This window comes from Haemaphysalis longicornis, unplaced genomic scaffold, assembly GCF_048455015.1.
Source record: "Haemaphysalis longicornis isolate Haplotype H1 unplaced genomic scaffold, Haemaphysalis longicornis Haplotype H1 scaffold_2, whole genome shotgun sequence".
Taxonomy (NCBI): Eukaryota; Metazoa; Arthropoda; class Arachnida; order Ixodida; family Ixodidae; genus Haemaphysalis; species Haemaphysalis longicornis.
In genome coordinates this window covers 38,904,940-38,915,819 of record NW_027526295.1, presented here as the reverse complement: position 1 = coordinate 38,915,819, position 10,880 = coordinate 38,904,940, and the positions used below count along the sequence as shown (strand labels likewise).

Below are 10,880 nucleotides of genomic sequence, written 5' to 3'. Positions count from 1 at the left end.
TATTCCATCATGGCATCTCCGCCGTGTGTCATGTGACCTGTCTTTTATGCAGTTTAGCAAGAACAGGTCGCCAATGATTGCGATTCTGCAGCATTTCTTGTTTGTGCAGCATAAGTACCGCTGTGAAGAGTTTTACAGTAATGTCCCCAAGACTGCAACTGCTGTGGCTTGTGCTGCGCATGGGCCAAACTTTCACGTCAGTAAAACAGTCAACCTTTGTAGCAGTATATTCACAGCGGAAGCATACGGTATTTTCTTGGTAATAAATCACATAGTCCAACATCAAATACTAAAATCCATCGTGTACACGGACTCTCTTAGCATTGTACAAGCACTTGCATCAGGAAAGCATTAAAAAAACTTTGTCATCAATCATGTTTTAAGGCTATCATGTCGGCATATGCATCAAACCTTCCAATAACCGTCTGTTGGATTCCAGGCACTCTGGAATTGCCGGGAACGAAACCGCAGATCGAATGGCCACTGCAGCTACACTCTTGAATACAATGGACATAGCAACAGTGCCATACACAGACATGACACCACACATCAGACACCAACTTCGCAACAGATGGCAAACACAGTTGAGTGAACAAACAGATAACAAGTTACATGTTATAAAACCACGCTTGGGACCATACACCCCTGACACAGGCAACCGACACACAGAAGTCACCTTCGGTAGGCTGCGGATAGGGCACACCCATGCAACGCACTGGTATCTGCTGACGGGATCTTGTAGACCCCAGTGCAGCGGGTGCGGAGAGGCCCTATCCGTAGTGCACATGCCAATCACATGCTTGATTGATTGTAGGGTTTAACGCGCCGACGCAACGCAGGCGATGAGGCGCACCGTAGTGGAAGGCTCCGGATTAATTTTGACCACCTGGGGATCTTTACGTGCGCCGAAATCTCGCACACACATGCGTTTTTGCTTTTCGCCTCCATCAGAAAAGCGGCCGCCGCGGCCGGGAATCGAACCCGCGACCTAGTGCTCAGCAGCGCAACACCTTAGCCACTGAGCCACCGCGTACTATTCACATGCAAGGCACTTCACACAACACGACACAAACACTTCAGAGAACTCTACAAACAACATATTCCCCTACATCCATCACTGTTTCTAGGGGACTATGTCATGTTTTTTGTGAAACGCGTGTTCGAGTACTTGTCAGACGTTAAGTTTTTAAACCTCATTTCCTATCACACACAATCAAATCTGGCCCTATACACCAGCCATCACCATTGCCGTTAATTGATTTTATTGTTATTCTGGCTTTAGTAGCCACTATTTTCTTTTAGATACCTTTGTTTGGCGCTCTTTGCCCCAGCTGGCCTTGCGCCAAAAACTCCAACCATCATCATCATACCTACGGCACACAAACGTTCCCAACTATGTTTAAAAACAAACCACGTCAATTCTAGAAACTTGTGAATGGTCGTAAGAATGACGCTACCACCACTCACTCAAGTGATGGCTTCGTGCTATCGGATGAACAATGTTCTTTAGTGTTTAGGAATTTCTTTGTAACTTCGTTTTCGAAATTCCAGCAAGCGCTTCATCCAACAGCGGTTGCACTGGCTTTCCTAACATGCCTCCCGTATTTATTATTGATGTGGCGTCGATAAAAGTAGTGATACTCTTAATATTTCCTCAGCCCCTGGTATTCATAGCATAAATTCCAAGTTTTTGAAAAACACTAAACAGTACTCATCAATTATTTTGTCTAAATTTTCGGGCAGGCTTTGCTAACAGACACTCTTCCGAGTGACTGGAAGGTAGAGAAGGTGGTTCCCGTCCATAAAAGGGCCGATAAACATATTGCTAGTAACTACCGCCCCATTTCATGGACTTGCATTCCGTGCGAAATTCTGGAACACAATTTATCATCGGAAATCACTCGCCAATTGGATTCTAACACCTTTTTCTACGATTCACAACACGGCTTTCGTAAAATCTTTTCGTGTGAGACTCAACGAGCATGCTTTAAAAACTCCCTTAATAGAAAAATTGACCGCGGTTGCACAGTCGACTGCATATTTCTTGATTTCACCAAAGCTTTCGACAAGGTATCACATGAACTATTAATATTAAAACTAAGTTAACTCAACCTTCACCCTAAATTCCTTGCCTCGTTACGTAACTTCCTCTTAAATCGCTCTCAGTTTGTCACTGTTAACCAAACCACGCCGCCTTTTTCTACGTTATATTCAGGTGTTCCCCAAAGCTCTGTCCTCGGACGCCTGCTCTTCTTACTTTACATTAATGGCCTGCCTAGTAAACTTCAGTCTTCCATCACCTATTAGCTGAAGATTGCGTTCTTTACAGTGAGATTACATCTGATAATGATTCCGCCATACTTCATTCTGATATTACATAATCTCTGCATGGTGTAGCAACTGGTTGATGACACTTAACACAAATAAATGTAAAGTAATACAAATAACGCTAAAAACGCCTTGCAGCACTAATTATACCCTTAATGGGAATGTTTGTGACACAGTAATTTCCTATAAATACTTAGGCGTCCACATATCATTTATTATGTCCTGGGAACCGCATATACACTACATAACAAACAATGCTAACCGCACATTGGGATATTTAAATCGTAATTTTTCTGGTCTAACGTCTTCGCTGAAACTACAAGTATACAAAACTCTTATACGCCCGAAACTGGAATACACCGCTTCTATATGAGACCGTGGCCTCGCATATTTGGCTTCATCTGTCGCTTCCATCGAAAACTGGTCCGCCCGCTTCATCCTTTCCGAATATCATCGCACAGCTAGAGTAACGACCACGAAATCACAGCTACTACTACATGATCTGTCTTTACGCCGCCAGATACCGCGTTTGTGTTTATTTCACCAAATTTTTTCTTACGATACGCTTCAGGATATGCTCCTATCAAGTCCCTCTTTCATATATCGTCGCTAGATCATCGCCATTAAAGTGAACATATTCATTGTCATGCAAGTTGGTTCTATCACTCTTTTCTACCCCAAGCAATCAACCATTGGAATTGCCTTCCCTAAGCGCTTGTATTATTCCGTAACAATAAGTTCATTAAATCAGCTTTGACTACCCATATTTGTAATAATACTTGATTCTGAAATTTTCTTTAGCGCTGCTGTTCCTTGTTCGCCTCATTTTGTCGTTGGTTTGTAACTGTTCCCCGACCACGCTATTTCTGCCGGTGCATATAGGTAGCTAAATCTTTGCCAAATATGTATCGCATCATGAACAGTTCTGTTACGCCTTTTTCTCTTTCACATCCTTTAGGTACCGTTTTCCAAATGCTATCTCGCTATTCTACATAGACTACATTATTGTGATTCTTTGTGCATTTTCTCTTGATATTGTTGCCATTTGTCTTGGTTCTGTTTTGTTGTACGTTCTGTATTTTGACTTCTACTATTGTTTAACTTGTATGCTTATTATTTTGTTGTATATCTGTACCTTTTATGCCCGCTCCCCTATGTAACGCCCTACCCTGACCTTGCGGGTAACCTTAAATAAATAAATAAATAAATAAATAAATAAATAAATAAATAAATAAATAAATAAATAAATAAATAAATAAATAAATAAATAAATAAATAAATAAATAAATAAATAAATAAATAAATAAATCAAAATAAATAAATAAGAGAAATGGTGTGTTGGGTCATGTTTTAACATAGTGCGTGGAGGCATGTAAGGTGTGAAGCCTGGGTTTCCGCCACTGCTTTAAAACACATAACGAACACAGGTGAGGTTAACGGCTATATGATATGTATTTTAGAATGCCTACGTCTGCTAGTTAACTAAAAGCGTTATTGTAAGAGAAAATGGGATGATTTGATAAAAATAACGAAGGGGGCAACGGAATATACCCGTGAAGCTTCAATAAAATGATGTTTCCTTTAACTGTTGTATATATCATGTTCAATAGGCACATGAATGGCAGAAAGCTGTTCTCTACATCGAGGTCACTGTGGCTTGTTTGTATCAGATAACAAGAATGAATGCGTGATGTGTGTGTGTGCACATTCTATGCCTGCATAAGGCCACCTATAGGGAACTGGAATGTTTCTCGGGATGAGGCTTTCTATTTTAGGTTTAATTACATGTTTTTATTATCTGTTGCTGTATTGCATTTGCCATTGCCAGTAGTTTTGAAGCTTCCTCCTCAAAAAAGGTTTCAGGTCTTGATAAAGAACAAGGTTTGTGTCTATGTTGTCATGAACGGCAGATTCTGCAGCGCTTTGGTAAGTGGTGTCATTTCCCACAATGCCACAGGGGCCGGGAAACCAGCACACTGTGACAGCAAGCTTGAGACTATAAACCGTGCACGGAGCTCTTCAAGCAACATTAAAAGTTTGATTTCTACTTGCCTTCAGAGATGAAAGCTTTGCAACAACCGTCAAAGAGTTTGTGTTGTACTGAGATCTTAATTTTCCCTTGGAGAATGTAGTTCAAAGCTAGCAGGATACCGTATGCCTCTGCAGTAAACATCCTACCGTTCCTCTCATTGTTTTGAAGGAAGTGAATAGGGATCCATTTGCAGCACAAGACGTGGCTGCAGAAGTATACGAGGAATATGTGTAGAATTCAGCTGCCATGTACTTATCCCTCAGTGACAGAAAGGGCTGAGCCACAACGACGTCTGGTATATTTTACTGCAACGCAGTATATGCCTCACCCCCCCATCCCAGTTTTCGTTCCGGTGAAGCAGACTTACTCGGTGCCGCTCCGGGTCTCCGCCTGGCCGCCGCCGACGCGTATTTTACAACGATTATCACAACAAGTATTACCCCCACACCACTGATGCCTCTTTCACAAGTTGCGCGGTCGGCTGGCAGGTGCCGTAGCGCCGTCATCAACTAACACCAGCCCGAGTGGGTGTAAAGACTCCCAAAAAGCCACCGCCACCGCTGAGAATGTAGCCGCGGCCATTGCTGCATCAAATCCCACCTCGCTCGCTAGCTGACCACCCCTGCCGGTTGAAAGCAACTTGCCCCGTTGAAAAACCAGCGTGAGCACATTATTCTTCTTTAGCATGAAAGCCATTCCGAGGAACACTGTTGCGTCGGTGGCCCTCGTTGAGCAGGTGGTCATAGTTCTTCTCGTGGAAGGATTATAATAGATCTAAATCTGGTCGCATATAAAGTCTTTCTTCCTCCATTCGCCAGTGTATTTCAGGCCTAATTAGGCCCCTATCTCCCATTGACGGTTGAGGCGTGCACGAGGTCGGGGTGAAAGAAGGGGCCATGCACGCACAGTATGGCCTAATGCCCCTACCCTTGACATACCCATTGGGTTGGTGAGAGATTTAAATGTGGTTTTTCATGGCTCGATGCGCTCAGTCAGCGGTCCTGCGCAATCGACCGGTTTAGGCCGGGGTTGGTGTGTTGCACAGAAAATGAGATGCCTACGACAGGGCGGCGACACCCACGTGCGTGTCCACTGGTACAGAGGGCGAAACCCGCCAGATGTTAATTCGCTATGGAATGGACGCATGCCACTCGCCTGATGAAAGTGCGAAACCAAGAGAAGGCATGGCCCAAAGAGAGGCGTGAATGGGCGCGAAAACCACGTAAAGCCGCTGCCGCCTCCGTTGCGGCCTTAAGTTTCAGCTTGTCGTGCAGCTGCGAATCCCTTAGGATGACCGACAACTGGCCTGCTTGGAACGCCGACGTGGGCCAATATCACTCATTCAGCCTAATGGGCTTTAAGAGCGACGTGTTCCACATAAAATTCACTTCTAATCACCCACTCATGAACAGTTGCAGGTTTATACGTGCACGGGTTGGGAGAATAAGGTGGTAGAGAGAAAGCGGCCACGCACAGATATAGGTTTCAGTGATTACTGATGACATTTGCGTTGTGTTGACGTGATGTCACTGTCAACCAGCCCAATGCGACAGGTCCGGTGTCGTCTGTGGTAGAGTTGATTGCGTTGGCGTGTTACACAAACGGTAAGTTGCTTACAACGTGGGTCGGAAAGAGATAGCTCTACCTCGACGTTTTTCTGCTGGGATAAAGTTCTGGTCTGTTCGAAATTTCCTTCGGGTAATTTGCTACGAAGTATACTCAGTCGTAAACTAAAAACAAACGTGTTTTCTTTTGATGCACTCCGTGGATAACGTCTGCTTTGCAGGTCATCCTTCTTCTCCGAGAGGAAAGGCACTGAAAGACCTGCCACACTGAATTGGGCAAATGTCCCACGGAACAACCAACACGGTACAACCAAATGTGCGGTGAATATCTGGCAGAGGAACTTGGAAGTCCTTTTCTAGGAGGGACGCATCTAAAAGAAAGACAGCTGCTATAGATATTCGTTTTGAAAAAAAATTTGAACAATAGTTTTTTATATAAAGGTGTTCATACGGTGTTCCTTCTGAGAAGTGATCTTTGCAGCGTACATAACAGCTGTGTAAGTGCACTGGTACTATACTGACCATTGATTGAACTCAAGACTGTGGGGATACTGGCATTCGAGCTATTGCGGGAGCACTCGTTTAGTGCGTAAGCGCGCCGCTTTCTCCCCCTCTTTTCCAGAAGGGCCAGCTCGGCCTTGTGCCACTGCGTTGGGTCGAAAGCTTCAACTTCCTGACGAGGTAAAAGTGCCGGTGGCCGTTGCATGATGAAACACTGTCAGTTACACGGCTGGCCCGCCTTGGTTCTTGCTTAACGTCATTTTATTGGCTTGTTTGAATTGCGCCCGAAAACCCCGTCGCCGGGATGGGGGACGCGCGCCCTGCGCGGGGTCCGTTCGAGTAGACGCTGAGCAGGACAGCCTAAGGTGCGTAACGATTTTCCTGACCAGCCGGTGGCAGCTCTTTTGCGCCGGCTCTAAGCCCGCAATCCTTTCCGGCTGCCGGCCCGTGCCTTAGGTTGATCCTTAGTCCCTTCGCTCACATATTAGCCCTACCTGACACTCGATGATGACGCCGTGCGGTACGTGCCTGGGAACAGACGGACAGTGTCTTTCTCTTGAGAGACCATCAGCCAGCACCCCAGATTTTCCCTCATTGCTGAGCCCACCGGTTCTGCGCGCCGATGACGCGCACACTTGCACGTGGTGCCAAATCGCTCATCGCCCCTTTCCACCCACTGGGATGTGTGACTGTGACCGAAGGGGTTGGCGGAAATAAGCGCGTTCCTTTGAAGTATACTGGGCTTATTCCTTTTCCGCCCCAACTCTACCTACCCAACAGAGGCGCTGTTGAGCTGGCGCGACGGTGCCAAGTTCTGTGAGCGTGCTCAAATAGCTTGAACACATGGTGGTTCCTTTCAGTGGCCATGAGTGCATGCTTTGTGCAATGCTAGGGTGGTGCATACTGTTAGGTAGGGATCCGAACACAAAAGGGTGGTATGAGACTGGTTGGATACAAACCTGTGGTCAAGAGAAGCCCCAAGTTGTATTCTGCGTCCGACATTTCTTTGCTGTTTTGCTTGCAGACTGGTATACAATACATCCATAGTCTATCCTTGACCTTACAAGGAAGGCTATTCAAAAGGGTGAGCACACACTGTGTGTCCATTCCAAATGTCTGATGAGATCGCACCTTCAAAATGCTAATCGTTTATAGGAACTTCCCTCTTAGTATTTTATATGCAGAATGAAAGTGAGTTTGTGGTGAAGTAAAATATTCAGTAACTCGGGCTTATTTTGCACAGGTACGGGCTGACCTTGTAGCGTAATTTAGGGGAGGGGATGAACGCCGAGTTGCCTGGAAAATACCACAACAGCGCCTTTATCAGCATTACATTTAAACGCTTTTTTGTCCGCCCATGTAACCAAGTGTATTGGCCCTCATTTGGATTTGGCGTTCACATATAGAATAATTACAGGACTTAAAACTACTTGAATGTCGTCGACATAAGATGTGTATAGGACAGTTCGAGGTGCAAGATCTTTCACATGCAAAGCATCTCTTGCTCGGGGCTATGTCGGGCGTCCGTCCGTTGTCCGCACCTCTTCCCCTACATAATAAAAAAAAGAAATAGTTAGCGGCACCCCGGTTTCGATCCCACGATTCTCTGGCCGCAACGGGAGTTATGCGGGGCTCTTCCCACTGCGCTACAAAACCGAGACAGGAGCAAGTGCTACGAACGCGCCTTATGTCCTTGACTCATTCAAACTACGTCAAGAAGCTACTGATACGACGAAGGCACGCGAAGCTGAACGTCAATAAAAACGACGAACTTAACACTTTACAGGAGGATGTTAGGGCCTCTTGCTTGGGGAGATGTCCCGAGTCCGTGCCCCATCCGCAGCGCATCTGATAATGATTGTGGCAGGATGCGCCTAGGGTCTGGGCAACCAAAGAATTCATTACGAGATAGCGTCGCGTCAACCACCGTTGTCATCTTCCCGTAGGCCAACCGGTGAAGACGAAGAAGGAGAAGAAGATAAAGCTGCAAAGAGGAGGGCGTGTACGTTGCTTTCGCCCCTGTCCGCAGCGCTTCTGATGATAATTTTGGCAGGATGCCCCTAGGGATTGGCCAACCAAAAAATCCATCACGAGAAAGCTCCGCGTTCAACCACCGTCATCATCTTCCCGTCGGGGAACCGCTGAAGAAGAAGAAGGAGAAGAAGACAAAGCTGCAAAGACGAGGCCGGAGCACCAGCCGGAGCACCAACGTCAACAACCTTTACCTCACCAACGCTGACGGAGACTACCAATTCTACCACAGAGACGACAACATCGACAAGAACATGATGGAGAGCGAGAGATAAAAGATCTTTATTGTCCGGCAAAATTGACTCTGCCTAACGTCGTGTCAGTCGGTCCCTCGGCATCGGCTACCTACACACACCCAGCCCCCGAGGGGACAGTGCTTTCGGCCGCTGACGCTTGAGAGCCTCCAACACTTGCTGGACGGGCCTGTATTGCACGTCGTAGTCCTTGCTTGCCACCGCATCCGATAGGTGCGGCAGTAACGTCTCTGTAGCACCGTGGTTCACTTTGCAGTTCCACAGGGTATGAGCCATCGTGGCCCTGTCTTTCCTACACACCGCGCACATATCGCTCGGATACACGTCCGGGAACACGTGCTTGGCTATCACCGGATCCCACATCGCGCACGTTTGTAGTTGTCGCAGCGTCACTGCTTCCCTCCTTGTTAGCTTGTGGTGGGGCGGCCAGAACACCTGTCTGTTGCCCCTGTACCACTCCAGAGTGCCCTTATACGAGGTGTGCGGCGTCGCCTCGTCGTCTTCCATTTCCATCGGCGGGAGGTCCGGGCTCGCGCCGCGACTGGTGAGCGCGCGCGCAGCTCGGTCTGCCCCTTCGTTGCGATTGTCGCACGTGCTGACCGGGCCGACGTGTGCCGGCAACCATTTCAGCGTCGCCGGCGTCTGTCGTGGTTGTAGGGCCCCGCACACCCGCACTCCGCACGGCGACACTCTGTCCGTAGCGTAGTTCATTATCGCCGACCGCGAGTCGCTGATCACCGTTGAACACCTCGGGTTTGTGAGCGCCAACGCTGTGGCTAGCTCCTCGGCCTGTTCCGAACTCCGCGTGCGGACGCTACCGGCCATGTAGAGCTCCCCAGAGGTAGCAGCAACCACGGCCACCGCATATGTGCCCGGCCTGTCCGGGTACTTGGCCACATCGACGTAGTAAGCACCGTTGTCCGATGCGTGTGTTGCCGTGAGAGCCTTCGCCCTCGCGATCCTCCGCTCTTGGTTGGCTTCGGGATGCATGTGCTTTGGGATCGGCGCCACCTGCAACTGGCAGAGCAGCCTACGCGGCAGCGACGCCCGGCCCCCGTCCCCATGGAACCCCCTTTCGCGGTATCCTAACCTCTGCAAAATCGTACGCCCTGTCCTCGTCTGCGCTACCCTCGCCATCTGCGCCGTATGCTGTGCCTCGGCTATCTCTTCGAGCGTATTGTGCACCTCTAGCTCCAAAAGCTTCTCCGTACTGGTGTGCGTATAGAGCCCTAGCGCCGCCTTGTGCGCGCTTGTGTATGATGGCGTCGAGCGTTTGCGCTCGGCCGCCTTCCACTCGTGGAACGCCGCAACGTAGGCCACGTGGCTGACTGCAAACGACTGTACGAGCCGGAGGAGGCTCGCCTCCTTCATCCCCACGTGTCTGGTGGACACCTTCCGGATGAGCCGGATGGCCGTCGCCACCTTCGCGTCCAGTTTCTTGATCGTAAATCCGTTGTGCCTGAGCGCAGCGATGTGCCAGCCCAGCACTCGCAACGTTTTTACGTGCGGGATGGCGGTCCCGTCCCTCGTCCTCAGGTTGATGTTCGGTTCGGTCGCGTCGCTCCTGCTCCGCCCGCGCAGCGGGATGATCAGGAGCTCCGACTTCGCCGGCGAGCACACCAGCCCTGTCCCCTGTAGCTGACTCTCAATTTCGTCAATCGCTTGCTGCAACACAGCCTCGATGTGGCCGACGCTGCCACCCGTTGTCCAGAGCGTAATGTCGTCCGCGTAAATGGTGTGCTTGACGTCCGGGAGGCCGGCTAGCCTGTCGGCCACACCGATCATCACCATGTTGAAGAGTATGGGTGAGATCGCCGACCCCTGTGGCGTTCCGACGCTACCCAGCGTCCTGCTAGGGAGCTCCATGTTACCGGCCACGATCGTCGCCGTGGGGTTCGCGAGAAAGTCCTTCATGAAGGCGAACGTTCGTCGTCCCATGTTCAGGCGGGATACTTGCTCGAGTATCGCCGAGTGACGGACCCGAGTTTTGGCGCCTCCAACACTACCGCATACTCACCGTAAGATTACAGTACTTACGTGCCTTTGCACTGGTGTGGACCCTGACGTGGAATTCCCTCTGGCGCTACTAAACACCAGATCACATAACATAACGACAACGCGCCAGCTGCGCGATAAGCGCGCATGCGCGTCTCCTCTCTCATCTCCTCT

At 48.8% G+C, this 10,880-nt stretch overlaps 1 protein-coding gene across 1 annotated transcript; it reads right to left on the bottom strand.

Annotated features, from left to right (window-relative positions):
* Window positions 1–5,417: 5,417 nt before the first annotated feature.
* LOC144167913 (uncharacterized) lies at window positions 5,418–10,649 on the bottom strand. The gene is made up of 2 exons (XM_077697044.1): window positions 8,906–10,649; window positions 5,418–5,452 (listed from the first exon to the last, which is right to left on the bottom strand). The coding sequence occupies exons 1-2, from the start codon at window positions 10,647–10,649 to the stop codon at window positions 5,418–5,420; spliced, it is 1,779 nt and encodes a 592-aa protein (XP_077553170.1).
* Window positions 10,650–10,880: the final 231 nt, after the last annotated feature.